Source organism: Rissa tridactyla, chromosome 1 (assembly GCF_028500815.1).
Source record: "Rissa tridactyla isolate bRisTri1 chromosome 1, bRisTri1.patW.cur.20221130, whole genome shotgun sequence".
Classification (NCBI taxonomy): Eukaryota; Metazoa; Chordata; class Aves; order Charadriiformes; family Laridae; genus Rissa; species Rissa tridactyla.
This window is the reverse complement of record NC_071466.1, coordinates 19,436,483-19,458,054: the sequence shown is the minus strand read 5'-3', so window position 1 is coordinate 19,458,054 and position 21,572 is coordinate 19,436,483. Positions and strand designations below refer to the sequence as shown.

The following is a 21,572-nucleotide window of genomic DNA, read 5'->3' as shown; positions in this document are numbered from 1 at the left end:
TCACACACAAAACAAAAAGAGCTATATCAGGGACATCAGGGAAGGTGGAATACTATAACAACACATTTTATATTGTTATACTATTCCACCCACCTTAATGGAGAACCCTTCGGTGTGGCTACGCCATAGCCTTTCGAATCCAGATTTCCTCCCACTTTCATGGTGTCACATGGCTTTCGTTGCTCAATGTATTCATTCATGGTGGACTCCAGCAGGAAGGCAAACTTGCCCTTGGACTTGCGGACACGAGCTACTCCCTCTGCAGTAGTCCTAGTGAACACTGATGGCTCAGCTGATTTCATGTAGGTCCACATCTTTTCATACACTGCTATTTTTGATCTCTGGAGAAAATCAAAAAGAAGTTAGAGAAAAAGAACATTGCTACGTTTCAGAATGGCACTGTTCAAAATAAAATCAGTCCTACTTAATTTTTCAAACAACTGTGGTTGGGAAAATCATACTTGGATAATGGCTTTCTCTGAATTCCATGATTATTTTAAAAGAAAAAAGAAATAACAGTATCAATACTGTAAAATCAGATACTATTTTTAGGTCCAGTTAGCCTCTAGCAGTCACAATAAAACTGCAAAGCTAAGCCCTGAATTAACTGTTAGATAAAGGCAGTTCACACAGTCAAAGTGTTGTAAAGTGTGTTTTAGGGAATTATGTATGAAATAGGTATCCATAATAAATCTGTATGGGAAAGAGAAACAATAAAATAATCCTCCTGTAAATACTGCGCTGAATCCTGAAGCATTTCTCAGCTCTAACACCCACTTCTTCCACCATCAAAAACACAAAAGCTTAAGTAAGATTTCTGCTTCAAATATTCAGAGTCCAGAATTCATTCAATTTACGTTCAGAAAGGCTGCACAACATTTCAAGACATGGTTCACAATAAAAGATGGAAACAGAAAATTGGACCAAATATACTACTAAAGGAAACAAAATGCCCTAAGCATTTATCTTAAAGCAGTATTAGGTATGTTTTTAGAATCACAGTATCAGTGGATTTATTGTAAAGACTCTGTTCCTGCAAGTAATTGAGTAAGAAATGTGCTTGCTCAAAGAATGTGCAAGAACTCACAGCTTAGAGTGCATTAGTTGGAAATTTTCCTGCCCAGGGACGTGTAGTGTAATCACAAGTAAAGACTTAAGCAAAAATAAAAATTAATAAAAAATAAAAACAAATAAAAATTTTCATTGGAAGGAAGGAAGGAAATGCTGTCAGGCTGAGAAGCTTCTCATGGTCATTAGATTCATTCAACAACTCCTTTGCTTCCCCCAGCAACAGGGATACGTACACTGTACAGTGTTTTTGTTTAATAACAGATGGCACTTGTCTTCTCTTATGCATGCTGCCAAAAAGACTTTTTAACCCAACGCTCAAGTCAGCTTTTATTTGAGTCAACAGCAGTTTCTAGCTAAGCAAGACTTGGTCTACGAGCCCATTCCTACACTGTGCTGAGCACTCCAGGAAAATATTCATTATTATAAAGCCCCAAAACAAAGGGCCTTAGAATAGTTAAACAAATATCAAATCCTATAATCTAGGTATTATTTAGATTGACAATGGCTTTAAAAAAGCCTGCAACTGAGCCTTTGAATAGGTAACAGTAATTTCCCTTAAGCACTTCTTTTTACCAATTACTGGATGATTGGTCTAACTTGAAAGTAAGTGGTGTTTAACCAGAAATGTTCAATGAAAATACCATATAACAGAACATGATAAATTATCCTTGCTTTTTTAGCTTGTCTGTATGCATCATTTTATCTTTCTGTCAAATATAATAAAACTTAAATTAATAACAGCTGTGCATGTCCATAATCACATCCTGCCTTGTCACCCTCTCTTTCCACTGTAGTCACAGCTACTTCCCATTTACATAATAGTGGCTGAGAGCAGAGCATAAGCTAAGCCACCCATGTATTCTTTTTGCTTGACGCTGATGTAATTTCATGGATTTAAATTTACAGACAGGAAAAAAATGGAAGAGAGCATTAATGGATCAGGCATCATTTCAAGAATATTTACTTCCCTTCACTTCCAAACATTTTTTATTTTTTAACATGCACATCATCAGATTCTTTATAAAGTAAACATCTAATAGGTCACTTTCCTTCAAAACTAAAAACATGCAACACATAAAATAGCTCTATTAGTAAGAGGAAACAATGCTCTATATCAATTGAAAAAGGTTGCATTTAAATCTATTTTTTTAGGATCTAGTTTCCTTGCCCATCAAGAGACAAAAAACCGTGGCAAGTCTAAGAAGGCATCTGCTCTGTAAGAACATTTTCTTCTCCCAAGCTTTCATTTGTTAACATTCAATTTCGACATGTCAATCCAGAGCGAAAATCGAAGAGCGAACCAACAAATATTCCTTATTATCATATGAGGAAACATTGCAGCTTTCCCTTGCAGTCAGCCAGGCTAGGATAATTTTAATTCAGGGCTTTTCTGAGTAGGATTGCTAAAACTAAGTTCTTTTCCTCTTGAGTAAGCAGCTCAGAAAATGCAACTCTCACTATCCAAAACAGGTAATAAGTAAATGGCTAATAGTATCACAGTCTTCATCTTCCTTATGTTGGCTTTCTCCTTTTCCTGTTTTCAATCTGGAATCAAAGCAGACTGAATAGTTGTTCGAGTTTCTGACATTTTGATCAGAAAAGATCAAATGATGTGAAAATGTCCCGAAGGCTCCTCTTTATCCAGACAGTAATCACTAACAGAAAAGTTACACATTACTTTAATCCCAAAACGGATGATGTTTGCTTCCAACCACAGAATATGGGAAGACTTGGGTAACGAGTCTTCCACTACTATTGTTTCAGTCTAGGTCTTCATTTATGTATTATGCAAACAGTGTTTGTGTAAGTATTGTCTGTCACTGGTATTTTACCTTTGTCCCTAGTTTGTGAAAAATATTTTTAGAAATGGTGCATACAATATCATTAACGATATTTTACCTTTGTCCCTGTTTTGTGAAAAATATTTGCAAGTTCTTCTATAGGGACATCATTTGCAATAAAAAAGGTTATTTCACTACAGACCTTTTGGGGTCACTCAGCAGCTGCCCTTGACTTGATACTGTCTATAGTTCACAAATCCCATCCATAATTTTGTTAATGATTCATTGAGTTCAGTTTGGCCAAACTGAAAACAGTCAAGGTGCGTGGGAGTAGCTAACACAGAACAGTCCCCTTTCAATTACAGAATAAGAAGAAATCATCACTCCATCTTCCTGTCTTCTAAAAATGCCTTAAACTGCACCTTTCAGATAAATAATGCTCCTAACTGTGTAATTTCCAAGGAAGGATTACAGGCTCACAGCATTTATTCAGAGCCATGTTCAAACACTAAACTCACACACATAAAGGCTTAACTTTCATCTGCTAGAGACATGAAATAAAGCAGGAGGGACTGTTTATTATGTACTCCTTGTGATGTCCAGGCTCCCTGTTTTCCAGCTGGCAAATAATGAGGATTACATACCAACCACACTAAAACAGGAGAGCAAATGAAAATGAAGTAATCAATACAGACAGCACAGACATACGAATGGCTATTTAGGCTACTTCCTAATGCTCCAACCACATCCCCCCGAGATATAATTTCTCTTTATTATTCATCCGAAAGTCAGCAAATTAAAAAATGCATTTCCTTCCCACCGCCCAAAGACCGTAAAGCAAAATGCACACAGCGAAATCCATAAGTAAAAACAAAACCTGCAATCCTATCATCATAGGCTTTCAATGCTGCACATCATTTCAGTAATATAGCTTCAGATGAATCAATAGTGCAATGCTGCTTTAATTATCACTGGCTTGAGTGTCCCCTGGGGCACCTCTTTTGCCCAGTGTGACGGGATCAATAAGCTTTCCACAAATTAAAATAACTGAAAACTCCAACAAATGGTGTTGTGGGGGTAAAAATGTAGCTAAAGCATTGCAGGAGTTACAAACTCTATTAAATATAATTGCAAAGTAACATCATTTCACCCTTCCAAGCATCTTACAAGAGCAGGTGGTAGAGAGAGCTGCTCTAATGGACGTGTCAACTTACTCTGAAGAACTCTTTGGTTGACCCCGAGTCCAGTGTCCCATAAGCGATTTCGGTTTGTTTGGCAAGGTCTTCTGCACTTTCTATGGGCGAGACCATTCGCTCAACAGTCAAGAAAGCAGCGAGGTTAGCAGTGTAGGATGAAATAATGATGAGCGTGAAGAACCACCAGACACCTCCAACAATGCGACCTGAGAGGGATCTAAACATGAATAAGATAATGCACATTTTCCTGTCTTTTAAGCCATGAAGAGAAAGAGAGAAGGCACCATTATTGCTGAAACATGTATCATTAAGTAGCAGTCAATAGGAGGCAGATCATTTGCATTTTAAATACTAATAAATGCTTTTTCTCTTGAATCTTAATGCCTACAGTACAGAGTCTACTGTATTAATATGCAAACGCACATACAGAAGTTTGAATTCTCTTTAAGAGTAATCCCAGTGTTATTATTTCAGGAAATGCCTAACACAGCAAAAATTTTGTCAAAAATACTGGATAGGTAATCTCTTTTTGGAGACAAAAGTAAAGCATGGTGGCTGCAAATCAGTAGCTTTCTCTGTTTCTTCGTAAAAAAAAAAAGACACAAAAGGCTTTGCACATGGATTATGTTGGCTCTAGGATTAAAATGTTCCTGTCAGCCAAATTTACCAAACATTCTACAAGCTACTGCATTTATTTGAACTTTCACTTTTTTCTTATGTAAGAAGCAAACATTTTGTGGTAACAGATATTTATGTTAAGTAAAAAGTTATATTTTCCATTTTAATACCTGTAATTTGATGAGAAGGCTGTTGAGGAGTAATGTACATCCAGCCATAATCAGTAGCAGTTTTATTGCTACCTTCAATAATAGCAGAGTTAGGCCAACGCTGAACACACTCAAAATCTCACTATTAGTGGCTAAAATGAAGCATTCGAGTTCGAATAATTGGGTCATAATGTTTAATTAAGAAGTTGTAGTTACTGCACACTAAAGTTCCAGAACATTTTAAAAGGTTGAGAAACTCAGGACTGGGATCAATGTTACATCCGAGGCACCCGCTAAGGCACAGCCTAGCCATACAGCGTGGCTTCTCAGAAACAGTCAAATATTCTGTCTCATAGATAGCCATATTCTGGAAGCAGTGCTGTAGAACTTGATAGGGAACAGAAATGGGACATTCATTCATGCAAGGCAAATAATCAGCACAATAGCGTGCATTTCACAATTGTAACACAATGGAACTAATTTCGAAACAACACAGATCCTCTGAAGTCAACTCAGTGGAATTGCCCCTGTGTACACCTGCTGTTTCTGAGAGCTGTTTGCGGTTTATGCACATTGACACATGTAAAATAATAGTAATGACTGAAATTCAAAGCAGATTCTCTGTTGCCCTTATCATAGCTATCGAAAGGGAAAAAAATGAAAAGGCTTCCTAAAGAATGAACTTCAAAACACTGCCAGGAAAATAAACGAAGGAAGATTTTATGCTTCAGTGTTGAAGATAAAATGCAAATGTAAAAAGATTTGACACAAACCTTGGGGAAATATCACATCCTTGTTGCATAAAGGCACCCAGGGAAAACCAGAGGCTGTTGAATATGCCAAACTCATTGGGAGGCTGGTCACTGGGTCCTTCTTTCCCATCCTCTGGTTCTTCTGTGTGCCACTCATATGGACTAAACCTGCTAACTAGGAACAGGACCACACTGACACCAATGTAGGCAAAGACTATGCACATCCAGATCTCATACGCCAAAGGGTCCAAGAAGGAAAACACTCCTGGTTTAGATTTCTGGGGTTTTTTGATCATAATGGATATCCCCAAACTCATAAAAGGCTTAGAAAAATCAATGACCTCTTCTCGTACCAAAGTGATGGTCAGAGGCGCAACAGCAATCTCTGCTTTCTATAAAGAAAAAAGAAATATAGATGTATAGATTAATTGGAGTTGGTTTATACACTCAGCTAAGCAGCTAATTCCAAAGGTATGTCATTAACATCAGGACACTGTGGCTTAAATGTTCTTTATACCATGTTTCTGTTTCTTTCTATCACAGACTACATATTTACTCAATATGATTTTAGTAAATATACACATTGCAGGTTTTTACTTTAAAGAATTATAGAAATACTTAATTTTCCTGGTAAGGAGAAGACTCTTAAATCTTATAGACGTGAGCAGCAGTGCAGGTAGATCATTTTAGATATTAATTTATATTTAAAGTAAAGGAATTCAAGGAAGAATGAAAAATGAGAATGACCCTATTGTCACTGAATGTATAGAGATTTTTTTATAAGATCCCAGAAACAGTCGTTTATTATCATATTTTCATAAGATACAATAATTCTTCGAGGTAAGCCAGCTCATAGACTAAAGGAAGTTCCAAATAGCATTAAGCAGCGAAGGTGAGTAACTATTGCTGTGATGCCACAGAACTGCATGCAGTTGTCTTGCAGGTAAGATAGTTCATTAGGAATGAATTAGATAACAGGGCAAAAAGGCAAGTGTACAGAAAACAGTTGTGCAAAATCATGCGATAAAAGGATAAAAAGTGTGCTGAATCCATTCCCATTAGAGACAGGAATAATTTTTAGTATGTTTCTCGAATATGTTTTTAGAATTAAGATGTCGGTCTTGAATGAATCGTTTTTGATGGTGATGGTGATTACGGCTGCTAACAATGATGTCTGCATGAACTCTAAGGTACTGCAGCTGTGCTAATGGGTCATGTCTGTCATCAGGGACTCAACATTACATTAAGGTTTTCTCCTTGCCTTGCCCTGCCTTGTACACCAAAGCTGTCATTACAACAGTACTTAAGGTGGGACTTGTAAGAGGAACTGGGACAAAAGATGCACCCAGTGGGAGAAGAACAGATGCAGAAGCTGCTGAAACCTCTCTCCTGTTCATCATAATGTGGTGCTGTATCTCGGTGGATTCCCAGAGCAGAGCCCGTGCTCTGTGCCCAGCACAGACTTCTATGCAGTTTATGGGCTAAGGAGGGAAACTGAGCGTATTTTGAGAACACTTGGTGTTGGCTGCAAATAAGGCAGACTCACAACCTGCCTCCTGCAGTGGCATTACTCTGCTTCAGGCCCCAATATATGAGATAACCTGCCTGCATTTACCCCACCCCATGCCCAGTCATCTTCACTGGCACAATCAAGAGCTGTTCATAAATCTCCATAATAGAACTGTTGTAGTTTTATTTTCTAAATACTTAGTTGACGCAAATTCATTTTATCGGGTAGCATCTTCAGTTATAGTACATAGCCCATATTTTAGCAAAGCATTTAAGCATGTCTGCCTTTTAGGATGCTCTTAAGGACACTCATACTCAGTAAAATATACAAGGATATATTTAAATCCCATCAATTTCAATGAGATTAAAACATGCTGAAAATTAAGGATGTGCTTAAGTAGCTTAATCCAAGTGTTACTCAAATAGCTTGTATGATAAAGAAAAAAGGAAATTGAAATGTAGGCTTTTTTGCCATATCACAACTTTGAAACAGATAAATGCATTTACAATAATATGTTTTTGTTATTTTTATGCACTGTTATACTGAGCTATATATATGTTATGGAATTTAATTTCAAAATAATTTAATATAATTAAAATTTAAACCTATTTTGGAAGCTATATAATTGTGAATAATTCAAAAGAACTGACTCATCCCAGTGCAGTGGCCCAAAAATGCAAATTTGTATTAAAATTGCTATATATTAATCATCAGATTATATCTGTCATTCTGAAATAGTTGTGATGCAAACACATCATCGTAATTTTATGTAAAGATATTATAGTTTAAGCAACCCAATTAAAATCAAGCAAGCACATCAGACATTTCTGGTGCTAATGTCTTGGGTAAACATTATGATAAAATTCTCTGAATTTTAATGTAAATTTTGTAATACAAGGCATTTTTAAAAATTTGGCTTCTTGAAGTCTTGTGATTACATAAGTCTGACTGAAACAGATTTTTTAAGATAGGTACTATATGAAGAAAAATAGCATCTAAAATATATTTTTAAATATCCTGAAAATTGTACAGTAAATTTGGTTTCTGTGGTCCAAGGATGGTAGGATGGTTTGGGCTACTGGCATTGCTGCCTATTTTTGTATTTCATCTCACTCATAAACTCCTTTTTTCTAGAAGGATGGCTTCCTTTTTAGAGTAATTGTTTTTTATATTCCTAAACTTAAGCTACTGTGAACACCTAATGTGGAGTCCTTGAAATGAATTAACTGAAAGACTCAGGGAAACTGTGATCTATTACTGCTAATCTTCTCTGTATTTGTCACACAGTGGTATCTTCAGGAGCACAGTGTAAATGATAGATCTGGTCACTGGTCTTCAAAAGTGTTGGCTAATGCTTCATTTTTTGTGTTTGCAGATTGCTACTGGGATTAAAAGAAGGATCCTTGAGGGCTGTTAGTTTTTGAGATGTGAGGTAGAAAAGTGACAGCATCATTTTAGTGCGAATTGTGGAGATTTTAAAGACCTAATTAGCACACTGCATATTGTATATGAAACACTGGATAAGATTAATCTTAAAACATTTAAAAGCTTACAGAGTACGTGCACAACTAGAACTACATCAAAAACTATCTGCCTACACTACTTTAAGTAGTTAAAGAGGAGAAATAGGAACTTACCCATTTCATTGCAATAGGGATCTAATGTCAGATTATTCATAATGTAGATACACCTGTTTCATGCCAATGAATGTAAAGGGACAGTACACAGCTAGGTCACAATTAGATGCCAAACAATTGGCAAAAATGAAGCCTCCCCAGTCTGATCATTTTATTTATTTAAGGCTACTGTGTGCCACATTAAGGTCTACATCAACTTTTCGTTGTTGAAAGCTAAATAATGACAATAGCTGTGCATCGTAATCATCAGCATTTGTGCTTTGCCCAGTTAATGTGCACCATATAATTATGGATTTAAACTATTAATATTATAACAATGCTGTGAGTAATTAATGATTTTGTTGCCAGCAAAATCTGTTTTGACAAAGGCTAATCATACTTTACACTTGAAGCAACTGCATCTGCAACAGCATTTCAATCAAGGCTGCACCACTAACGAGTACAGATAATGCAGATGGATTCTGTATCCTTCCAATATTATACAATGGGACAAGACTGAGTCTGATGGTAAGAGACTTTTACTTTTTGAGGACATATTATCATAACCTTATGAATAAAATCTATCCTTGGTACAAGGATATCTGCGAAAAATCATGCAGGAAGTGATTTCAATTTCAGAGGCTCTCAGATTTTAAACAGAAATGAGTTGTGACCTTTTCTGTTAAGCAGTGAAAGAGCAGAATTCTGCGTCAGGAGAATGAATAATTGAAGCTGACTGTTAGTGCATTTGGAAACACCTGTTAACATGTGCTTAAAGGTATTTCATCCCCAGACAGTATTTCCTTTGTGAGGTTCATATCAAGGGCTATAGAGCCACACATGGACTACTGCAGGCATTCGGATAGATCAGGGACAAATCACCAAGATTTCCTGGTAGTTTTTAATACAGTGCTAAAAAAAAACCAAACAGGAAAATAAACACCCTCCCTTCCCCTCAATCTTCTGTACAGTCATAGCAAAACTGTACACCGCAGCACTTAGTACACTGTGTCCCCTGGGACATGATGGAAAAATCAGCTACAGAGTTCAGGTGACACCTGAGCTGCTCTGTGCAGCATCTGAAGGTGTCCAGCTACCAGAACAAGCAATGGTGTATATGGGTCTCAAGGGAACCTGGGATAAAATGCATCCACTGTCAGTAACACGGATAGGGCTAAGCGGCACTGGGGTATAGTATAAAGAGCAGGAGATGAGGGGACCCTTTCATGCGGCACAGAAAAGGATCGATCTCACTGGCCGGCACAAAACTGTCTGTTAATCCTTTAATGTGGTTGGGAATTAGAAGCTGTAAAATGTTTCCCAAATAGATAACTTGCTAATTCAGTTGCAAATTTTGTCCCAATCCTGGCTGCTTACAAAAAGCCCTGCTCGAAGCATAGCCAGCTACTCAGAGTACTTGTGTTTATGATTTGGGGATCTACCAGAAAAGATGAACATCCTCTTACAGCACAGCTTTGCAGGAAAGTCTCTGGCTGACTGATTTTTCTGCTTTCTCTATATGGAATAGTTAGGGAACCTGATGTTCTGTAAATCATCTGGCAAGGACTCAAGGAAGCTGCAGAGAGGATGTTCTTCATGGATTCCCTATAGAAATCGTAAACAGCAAACTTTTATAAGTTAACAGGAAGAACGATTTCCTTTAAAGCTATACCTGTAAAAGTACATTAACATGCTTGGAGCAGCTTGTGGCTTTAAGGCCAACTGGCACAGGACAGTCTGTGTCACCACCATGAAAGTTATTTACCCTCTAAACCAGGATGGCTGCATTCAAACTGCTTATAGGGAATGGTCTCTGCTAGTGTCCCATGCTAGTGTCCAGCTGGGCTCCGAAATTGTTTTGGAGAGTAATTATGAGCCAAAATATAGCAGGGACCATTGTTGCAATTTAACAGTTAGGCAAAGAAGTTACAGTGCCCAGGGACATTCCCTAGTACCATGATATACTGGGATAGATATAGGCTAAGGGGGCCCTTGGACAGTACAGCATATATACTGGGAAACAGCAGACTTCTGTTAGTTCTTTCAGTAAAAAAGCAGCTCCAAGAACTCTGCTGTGGTCCATTCCCATTCGGATGGTTGTCCAGGAGCTTTTAAATTTGGCCATCAAACCTTTAAAGAGTCTTCACCTCATTCTTTTCCATTACAAAAACCGAAGTGTTGACCATGTATTGCAGGGCGTCCTCTTCATGCAGGTGATTTGCAACACATTCCTTATGCCTGTGTTTTGTTCCTTTCAGCTACATTAACAGCAGCAGGTCACATTCCAGTACTGGTATGAACCTCTGTGTGAGCTTCCTAATGGCCCTTTGTATTTCAGTCTAGCACTAGGGCAGTTTGGGTTTGATGAGGTAAGTTTTTCAAGACAAATAAAAGGGGGAAAAACCCCCAACAACCTGAAAACTGAAGTTTAATTTCAAGTTTCCTCTATAATTTTCAACTAGACTATAGATTACTGAAACTCTGCTATTAAAACTCTGTATCCGTGCAAGCGAATTTTCACACAATATGTAAAATTTCTCAGATGTTTTAAAAAACCAACTGGTGTAAAGCAGTGCATAGCCATTGACATCCATGCAATGGCTATGGCGATTAAAAGGCAGACAAGGAATTGCCTCCATTTTGATAAAATAAATCTGAAATAACCTTGACTTTTAAAATCCTGCGAGTTGAGCTCCTTCCAAGCCACTAACGTGGATATACATACTTGGTGATCATTCAGCTTTTCCACTCTTTAAAGACACCAGTGAGCTCTGTTCCTCCCAGAACTTGCAAGAACATACAGGGTTTTGCGAAGCTGGTATAACCTTCCCATGTGGAGGGGAAATCAACAAAACTCTGGGGCACCATTTCCCATGCTCCTACGGCACACAGTCTTATTTCGTGTTGAGGAGTCCCTTGAACTGATCCTAGCGGAGAAGACTTGGACAAAATTTATCAGCTATACTTAGCTGACAGAAGGGAACAGAAACGGAACTGTGAGAAAAGCCACTAGGCTTTTGCTACGTGTGGCCCTAACCTTCATTGGAATTGTGAAAACTGAAGCTGTGGATGGACCAACTGCTACGTGGTAGTTTTTTATAGGGAGATTAAGGCATGTTATGAGTTCATTGGTGAAAATGTTCTCACCTGAATAATTTTAGGATTTTTTTTTTATTCCATCACTGAAATTAAACATTTCTCTAAGAATTCTGATCTGTTCTCAGTGCAGGTATTAGCAACTGCAGTCATCAGCAAGCACAGCTCTGAGTTTTGCTACTTCTGATAACACCAGATACTATTTCTTTGGGTTTGTTGGAACTACTTTCATTAAATATTACAACTTTATGTTTCAACAGAATTGTTAACTGTTATACTATTCTGCAGAATCCTTCTCCAGATCACTGTATAACCGTTGCTGAACTTACCAGGTTTGCTCTTAAATTTTATTGTTGATGTTTATCTTAAAAGTCTGTATTAATTCTGAATAGCCTAATTGTGTACTTGTCTGTAGTGGTTATATGGTGGTGGATTCTCCATTTCTCAAACTAGATCAAGAGTCCAATCTTTTTTTTAAAAGATCTGTCCCCCATTCCATGAAAATGAATAAATGAGTGATATTCTTCCCAACTAAGTTGTACAGTGTATCAGGAATAGATGCTCTCTAACATCAGTTCTAAAATTAATGAATTTTTAAGGGATGTGCAAACTATGGGTGCTCTAATCTTACAAGGTACTAGTTGAATAAATAGTAGAATTTGAATTAAACTATTTGATTTTCTCTGGAAAATACATGAAAGCACAGAGATCTGAAACAGAATTCTGTTTCTTTTCTGTGACTCCCAAGGTTAAATAAAATGCACATATACTTCCCATTTTATGACTAATACTACGATAAATTAAATCCTGCTTCAAAAATTGGTATGCTTACCCCATAAACAAGTTCTCCCACCATCCCATTCCAGATTTTTGTTTCTGGATCCCTTGCTCCATATTTTCCATCAGGAACAATGGCAATTTTGTACTTGATACCAATATGTTTTGCAATTTCTGACGCCAGATCTACACAGTATCCTTCAAACTTGTCATTCCCTTCAAACGTATCATGGTTTTTCTTGAACATAACATATGGGGCTTCCTATAATGAAAGAAGTAGAACTGTAAAGGAGAAGTATACAGAATATACTCTGAAAGTAACATTTCATCTACTGACTGAACAACACACATCTTATCAAAAGTTCATGGATAGTATTAACACATTTAAATTAAAACGAATAGAACTTCTGGAAAGGTATACTATTTACACTATAATTTGGCTTATACATTTCACAAGATTTATTAACCTTCAAAATTACAAACACATACCTATCCAAGAAGGCATATAAATTTTACTTTGTTTTAAATGAAAGACCTTAGTGCAGTATATGCAAAATTTAAAGCGTGAGTAGAGGTTGCACCTATACAATGCAAATGATTGTGGGATAATGCAAGGCATAATTTACACTTTTGACTTCAGTAAGTAAGCATATCCTCTAACATAGTGTGGTTACTTTCTATGTAATTTCAGACGCATGGCCTGAATGATTTGGTTTCTCGGGGTGTAGAATGCATAGTTACTAAGAGGCTACATACACTTTAGTGAGAGCATAGATACGTGTTCCCGAGGAAATGCATGTCTTCCCCTTCGAATAAACAGTGCAGACTCTGCAAGGTCTTTTAGGATGAATCTAAGCCATATGCATGGGCAAGAATGGTATTAAGCTGACACCGACTTTACATGCAGCATGAAAGAGAAGTACCAAAAGATTTTTGGTTGGTGAGTGCCATTGAAAACAACGGAAACCTTCTCGAAAAGTGGATCTTACCTTCCCTGTGTAAACCACACTAGCACAATAGTGAACATTATGTGATTGGGAAATCAAGGTCACATTGGAAAAACAAGGTCATATTTTTCAAAAAAGAAAAATATGTGTGGATTCAGATGTTAGCAATCATTATGTAAAGCTATACTTTCTGGTGGTATTTTAAATTACTTCACATAATTCATATTCATAGCCAGTTCTAGATAAAATACTTGTCACTGATGTCAACCTTTCTTTGAATTTACATCACAAAATCCTGGCAACTTAAGTTTTCCGTGTGCTGGCCCTGGCAAATGTTATTTTTTTGACACTAACCTTGATAGTAGTCTGCCCTATTCACACCTTTCCTATACACATAATTAATACAAAAATAAAATAAAGGTAAACATGTAGTCTGAGAATGTCTGCTTCATTGAAACTATATCAACATCATTTGTAAGCAACAATAATTTTGTAACCTCTATCAGATGTTTAACAATGGAGGATATGTGGCACTGCATGAGCAATAAGAGGATTGAAAAAAACGATTCCAAAATTTTTCAGTGTGTCAGGTAAATTTTTCCTTTCGGATACCAATATGTAGGTCTTATTAGCAGGGTGTGGATCCACCCAAGAGAAGAACTTGACAGGCAAGCCTGAACAGTATCTTTAATTTACTATTATAAGGTGAAAAGGCAGAGAACTAGAAAAGAGAGAGATAATACATGGGAGGCACCATTCCCTTTCCTTATGCAAGCTTCCTCCCCATGTCAATTCTGCACAGGACCCACCTTCATATAAGGATGACAGAACAAAGCTTTAGGTAATGTGAGTAGAGAAAGTTGCCTAGTTCGTTTACTTCAATGTGACAGAAAGGTTCCAGATTAAATTCAACACAGTTTGGGAATGAGGAAAGTGCTAGTGTTTCTTTTAAGACAGAGTCAGGTTCCTCAGTACTGCAGGAATGTCTCACTCTCAGGTGTATTCCCAGAACACCTCTTCTCCCATCATCTTCCTCTTATGTTATTCTCTGCTATGGACATGCCTCTCTGGGCTACAATCCCTTACCAGTAATTCAGTGTTGGAGGCCATTGATGCATTATGGCCATTACTTCAGCTAAGAAAAGTGTCCACAATGATCACTTCAGCTAAGAAAAGCGTCCACAATGATCACTTCCTAAGTCAAACTCTGTCTGACTACCTGGTTCCTTCACCTATATATAAGTATAAATGCCCAGAAAAATTTGAGGCTGACAACAGCGGATTGCTGCATTTCTGGAGCACATAGTTATGACCACTGCACGGCAAAGGATTGCCAAGGACTTCTAAAACTGGGGCAATCACAAAACAAGCTGTTATCGTCTTGAGGCCTGGGCACTGAGAAGGCCACTGAGCTACCGCATTAACTACACGCTGGAATCACTGCAGCGATGCAGTGCAATTTGCCCATACAGGGACTGTATCTTCAAAGGAAATCTGATGAATATTACCAGCAGCCTGCACCATTTCTTGCATTTCTATCCCCAGTTAAATGAGCTTAATCTCAACCCCTTGTCTTCCAGAGGGAGGGAGAGAGAAAAGCAAGAAGGGGTCCTGCCCTCTTTTTGCAGTAGATCTTGATTTGGGGAAGTATTTTGGGCACATGAAGCAAATATTCCTCCCTTATGTAGGTTTTTTGTTCCCATGAGAAGAAAAGCCAAAATCTGGGTCTTTCCACATATGTTATTTCACAAAAATGGTTAAAAACAAACAGAGGTGAAAAATACTATGTCTCCTGACTGTGATTTATCCAACTGCTAGCTAGAAATACAACCAAGTCTTGTCCAGTATCCTGCATTTGTGGACTGTCCTTAGAAGCTTCAGTTACATTTGCTTGCTGCACCTCAAAAGCAATTTTGTTTTTCAAAGACCAGAGTTAGTGACTGCTAGCTCTTCTGATTCAGCCTTTCTTATAAATCCCAAGCCAAAGGCATACAATTAAAGTCACACCAGGAAATAATAATTCTGGAGCGGGACACAAAGCAGACAGGCACAGAGGAGGCCAGGTCAGCCTGCTCCTTCTCCCAAAACCCAGACACTGTGCTTCTGCCTGCACCTCATCACTGGCAGGGCTGCTACAAAAAAGCATTTCGACTGCCTCTGCACAGCAAAGTGAAGTGACAGATGCCTTATTTTTCCCATTAAAGGCTAAATAAACTTCAACCCTCCTCCTCATGAGTTCTGTCAGGGAACGCTGAGAAGGGAAGCAGTGGGGTCCAACACTATCCTTGGTGGGTGCAAGCAGCGCCAATCCCATACAGTGGAAGGACGACCAAGCAAGGGCTCAGAAGACCTGGGTTTTCCCAGGGATCTGCTGGGTGACTTGGAGGAACTACCTTGGTTCTCTCCCCATCCAATTCTCTTTCTACACACTGTCATCTTACTGATTTAGAGCAAAATATAGCAAGGAACATCTCTTATAATGCAATTCTCTTACAGAGTAAGGTAGTACCTCTTGCTCTGACTGCTTTAAAAGAAGCAGCCATTGAATGAGATCTGACAGTGTGAAACAATACAATTAAAAATAATGGGAACACCTACCACCTTTTGCTTACTATGTTGTGCTTTCCCTCCTACCTATTTTACACAGAACAAATAACAGTTTCTTTAATTGGTGTGCTTACTTTACCTGCCAAATATTGAAAGATGGGTTTTCAAGGTAGAATTTGATGGGGGTACGTGGGTGGGACTGAAAGTGGCTTTCTGATAAAGACTGTTTGCAAAAAAAATCAAATAGTAGCACTAGTTTTAAATTCTGTCCATTTCAGACTTTGGTGTTTTTTCAAACTAATGAGGTGTGCAGATGTTATTATAGTAACATCAGGGCACTGAAAGGCAAGTTTTACTGGTTTGATAACAAGCATCTTACACAGATGAACTTGCAAGGTCACGCTGCAAAGTCACGGAATATCTGAATTGATCAAAAGCATGTACTCAGCCATATCTTGATGCTCTTTTCTATCTGTGGCACCGAAAAGGAGTATAATCTATTACAATAGCATTTTCTAAATTAGTAGTAATGTTATTGTAACCATGCTAGTCTAAAGATACGAGATGCAAGATATCTATGGAGAGGTAATATCTTCTATTAGGTCAGCTGAAATAACCGAAAACAGTTTGCAGGCTTTTTCACCATTTCCAGTTACAGCATCTTGTCTAATAAAAATATTACTTCTCCCCACCATTTTTTATTTACTACATTTTTGAACTATAAACTCTTAACCTACTGATGTAAAACACAGGTTTGACTTACTGCTGAATGAGGTTTAACACCGGAATATTTGCAAGATTTCAGCTGCTTAATCGTATTCTACAGAGTAGTGAATCAAGGAGAAGTCCACATTGAAATGATCAATGACTAGCACGGAACAGATATTTGAAATGGTGCAAGCTTTACTTATATAACTCACAATTTTATAACAATACTTAACATTTGTAAATACAAGTTGATGTCTGCAACAATTACCTTTATAGATGTAAACAAATCATTCCACCACATTGCCACAAATTCATGTGTACAGTAAAATGCTCACAACTGATGATTGATACTATACGGGAAGCTGGAGAAAGTAATTACCCAAATACCAAACAGATCTATGTTTGGCTTTTCTATTCTAAAGTTCATTTCAAAATCTTTAAACATTGTAAAAATAATTTTTAAAAGGACAAGTATTTGTGCAAGGAAATGTCTCATTTTTAGAACAGAAGTGGCACACATTATCACACTTTATTCTGAAAGAAAGTTCTGTAGATGTCAATAGAAGGTTTTTTGGTTTTTGTGGGTTTGGTTTTTTTTTCTGAATAAAGTGTCCAGGATTCGGTTTGAAGTCTTTGTTATTGTCATGCAACAAACTTCAATTTTTTCTCCATTCTACTAAAGAATATAATTAATAAAATTTCTAATGAAAAAATATTTTTCTATTATGAGAAAGGAGGTTATAGCTAGAATTTTTGAGGTAAGGCTCCATCAAGAATATATCAGTTAAAACAGTGAGGGTGGTTGTCAGTCACCTAATCAAGGTATCTGTCATCTGAGATGCCCTAAGGTAAACTGCTTGACCTCCAAGTGCCGTTCAGCAGGTCTTTTGTGCTGCCCCTTTATGGGTAGGTCTGATACCCTCAGTGCTAGGCATCTGCCTATGGGCCACTGAATCAGCTTCTAAATCTGTGTGGACTTTGCTGAAAACTTACATACTTGGCTCACAACTTATCCCACATCCCTGAAACAACATACAGTAGCTGAGACATCCACATGTAGTGGTCATAGATGGTGTAAAACAGGCCAAGTGTCATCTTGCCGGTGTAAGAAATGGGGGGTACGCAGTATAACCTAGAGCATCTTAAATGTCACTGGGTACTTCTAAGTGGGCAACTGAATCAATACCCTTTGTAAAGTCATATACATTTAGGTGACTCGGTCTTCAATTGTATCCTGCCCTTGAAGCTTAATCTGCCAACACCAAGACTACCTCATTAAAATACTGAGCTGGAAGCCACAATGCAGACGCAGCTAAATGTACACTGAGATTTGGTTCTAAAGGATTTTTATGATTTTTTAAGTTTTGCAATCTCAGAGTAGGTACAGAGTTAGCTGTATCATTAAATGGATTAGAGAGTTCGGAGTAGTCTTCCCGGCCTATTCTTCTACGTTCTACCTCAACATCTTGCCAACGTATTTCTCAACTTCCTAAATTAGAGATGATCATTCTATCCAGCTGGACAGGATCCACTCACTTTACCTTAGCGTTAGAAGAGGACTACATATGGCATCCCTTCTCCAGTCATACAATTAGCCTACTGTGCACTTGGAGGTCCCAAGCCACCCCTGGAGGGAATGCTTCTGCACAGAGGTAGAAAATCTGAAAATCCGTCCTTTCCACAGGGCAAGAAGTACAGGAGGACGTGCATCACATGAGGTGCTCTCCCAGGAACTTTAAAAACCAGGGCTGCGTGGCAGCTGGTAGAGTAACATGCAACAGCTGCCCTTGCTGCCGCTTCTCTCTGGGCTGCTCCTTCACCACACGACTAATTGGAGATTAGTGTGCCTACTGGAGATTGGAGAGTGCCTATGTGCTAAACCAAAACTGTAAAATAAATTCTACATGCTCTCGCTATGTTACAAACGAACATAACATTTTGCCAAGCAGAAAACACTGTAGTAAGTTCTTTGATTGCAGAGCTAATTTGTTATGCTGCACCTTCTATGCAATAGCCGTACAGCCACATTACAGCAAAGTAAGCATAGACACATAAAAACTGAAGAAACAGCAGGCAAATCAACTTGTGCTATTTGGCTTCAGGCAAAAATTAAAGCGAGTCATGCTGAAAACTTGTAAACTTTTCTTATGCTGCCACGACACCTGTCTTTGAAGACTGAAAAGCCTGACAGCACTGGTTGCAGAAGCTTTTCAGTTTAATGTTGGAAAATACGCATGCAACCAAAATTATATGTGTTGTCTACAACGGTTCAACTTCCCTTCAATGTGAAGAGGGCAACGAAGAGGTGAAAAAGTCTCTGTCTGGCATTTGCAACATGACTGCAATACAGAGAAGAGCAAAATGCCAGGAATCTGAAAGCTACTCTAGTTAAATATACCTTTTCTTTCTGTGTGTGATCATATGCTTGTGGATGCTAAATACATTGCCCTGGCTGGCCAGTATTAAGAATCATGGTTCTAATCTGCCTTCAGCATCATGTGTGCAGCTCCCAGCGGACACAAGGGGAGATAGGCATGATAAGGCAGAATTCACCATATATTCTTATTCAAACCAAATTCTGATATATTTCTCTTGCACTGTGATTTTGAAACATTGAAATGGGACACTTTTGGTCAAGAAGCAGTGCTGCTTTCAAATAATTGCATTTATCCCAAAATGACATGCTGCATAAACATAGGGCATGCTTTGGAATATTAATTCAGCTTTTTGGTTTTGAAAATGATCCCACCAGTCCTTTCAGTACAGGGACTGGAAAAGTTCTTTTGAAGATAACATTTATTATGCACATCAAAATGCTTCAATGCAAACAGGACAGGCAAGATAACACATTTTAAAAGCTTTCTTGTTTTCCTTTTTTTCCTTTCTGGCAAACAGGAACCTTTTATATTACTTTTCATTACTATTTTTTAGTTGCTTCTCCTAAGCTTGGAGCTATTTATGGAAATTACAGTATTCATGTATGGTAGCTTCAGTCAAAGATATCAGGATTAGTATGAGAGGAAAATTTCGACTGAAAGCCTGTTATTCACATCGTTCTCTTCTCAGCTTGGCAAAGTTGAAGGTTAACGTCATCTGTTCTAGACATTTCAGATTAGTCACAGAACTTTTCTTGGTGGTTCAGTGCCTGGTCATCCAGTCAGAGGAACAGTAATCCATATGGAAAAATTAGCTCAATGCTACTAGACTGGTGGTTAATACTTGAGCCTTAGTTAGGAATGTTCGCAGCATCTTGGGACTCTTTTCTTCCTTGATCAATTTCTTAAAATAGGATTCTTCATCAGAGGCTGAAAAGAGGAGGACTGTACTGAAGTATATTTTTTTTCCATCACCAAGTCTTTTTTTTTTTTTTTAGGAAAAAGATACACATATTTTTAATGTCCCATGCAAAAAAATTAAAATAAAATAAAAAGTTACACAATTTGGTTAGGAGTTACATTCTGAATTCCTGTATAGTAGTTTGCTTGGTTTGCATCCTGGAATGATAATCTTCAACAGGAGATTTGTTAAGACATACTTAATGTATAAATGCTGATAAACACTGCTGGAAATCTGGTAACTAACTGCATTTTTGAATAAGAAAATATCTTGACACTTCCCTTTGGATTATTTTCAACTCTGTATTAGAAAAATTATTGCTTAACAACACATACAGAATATTCGTTCCCATTTGAGACATGGCTTATTCTGAAGGGTTAAACTATCTTGTCTAAATGAGGCAGGTGGAAAGGGCAGTGAACTGATATGTAAAATCTTAAAAGTGGTCAGGTAAAGGTCACCCTTTGCCAGTTGGCTTTGACAAACATCAGCTTAAAAGGGCATATCTGACTACAGAGGGAAAATTGTTAAGTATTTTGCTTAAAATACAGATTTGTAAGAAATGATGGTTTTGGAAAACTGTGTATTAAAACTGTAAATGAATGAAACAACTGCATTCTCCTTTGCAACCACTCTTCAAAAACACCAGTAACACTGGAAAATCAAACCCCAAATCCATTTAGATTTTATTAAAATGGAAATTTTACTGAAATGATGAATAAACATATTAAGAAATAGGTTCTAATGCATCTACCAAATTCATGTTTTCATTCACAGTTAAAAGTAGCTAATCCAGTTCTGACTGGCTGACTGAACTACATTACTTAGAATTTTAGTTCTTGCTCACACCAATTTTGAATTTATAATGCATCAACAAAAAAGGACACTGGTATTACAGGCACCTGATTTTATACCCTCTGTTCAGTTCTGCCATTTAGAGGGTTTGGGTTTTCCTTTTCTGCCAGTTTTTGTGAGTCAAGATTTATCAATTAGAGCTTGAAAGAATTCACTTATATTTCTCAGACTTACTTTAGTAAAAAATGGAAAAGACTGAATAAAGGAGAAAAAAACTAATGCAACTCAATTTTGAAAACCCGATTTCAAGTGAATCATTATATTAAATGCATACCAAAAAAACTCTGTACAGACATGACAGTCAAGATAATTAAGATACATGGCTCTTACCCTCCCACTAACCTATGAACTGGCAGACTAAATTAGACCATAACTAGAAATGAGATTCTATCACACACCAGTATACGCATTAAAAAAAAAAACACCTTACCAAAATTGTAGTGACAACTACTGTTCTATTCTCAATGGCCGAAGTGTCATTTCCAAGTGTAGGTTCATGCTGAATCAAAACTAATTTATCCATATCATTCCAGTAACCAACCTGCAAAACAAAATGTATATAATTTACAATAGAATAGTCTAAATTCTGTATAATTACAACCTTATAAATGAT

The 21,572-nt window shown here is 37.5% G+C and overlaps 1 protein-coding gene across 3 annotated transcripts in view; it reads right to left on the bottom strand.

The window, feature by feature from the left end:
- The window catches only part of GRIA4 (glutamate ionotropic receptor AMPA type subunit 4), a 229,394-nt gene that overhangs the window by 43,220 nt on the left and 164,602 nt on the right, over window positions 1-21,572 (bottom strand). For 2 of the 3 annotated variants that reach the window (XM_054187354.1, XM_054187362.1), the window contains exons 9-13: window positions 21,390-21,500; window positions 12,622-12,828; window positions 5,589-5,959; window positions 4,067-4,265; window positions 94-341 (exon numbers count right to left, since the gene is read on the bottom strand). In XM_054187354.1, the coding sequence (XP_054043329.1) occupies window positions 94-341; window positions 4,067-4,265; window positions 5,589-5,959; window positions 12,622-12,828; window positions 21,390-21,500 (1,136 nt within the window). Of the gene's footprint in view, window positions 1-93; window positions 342-4,066; window positions 4,266-5,588; window positions 5,960-12,621; window positions 12,829-19,683; window positions 20,074-21,389; window positions 21,501-21,572 lie in introns of those variants that run through there. The other variant, XM_054187370.1, reaches the window with a different exon arrangement.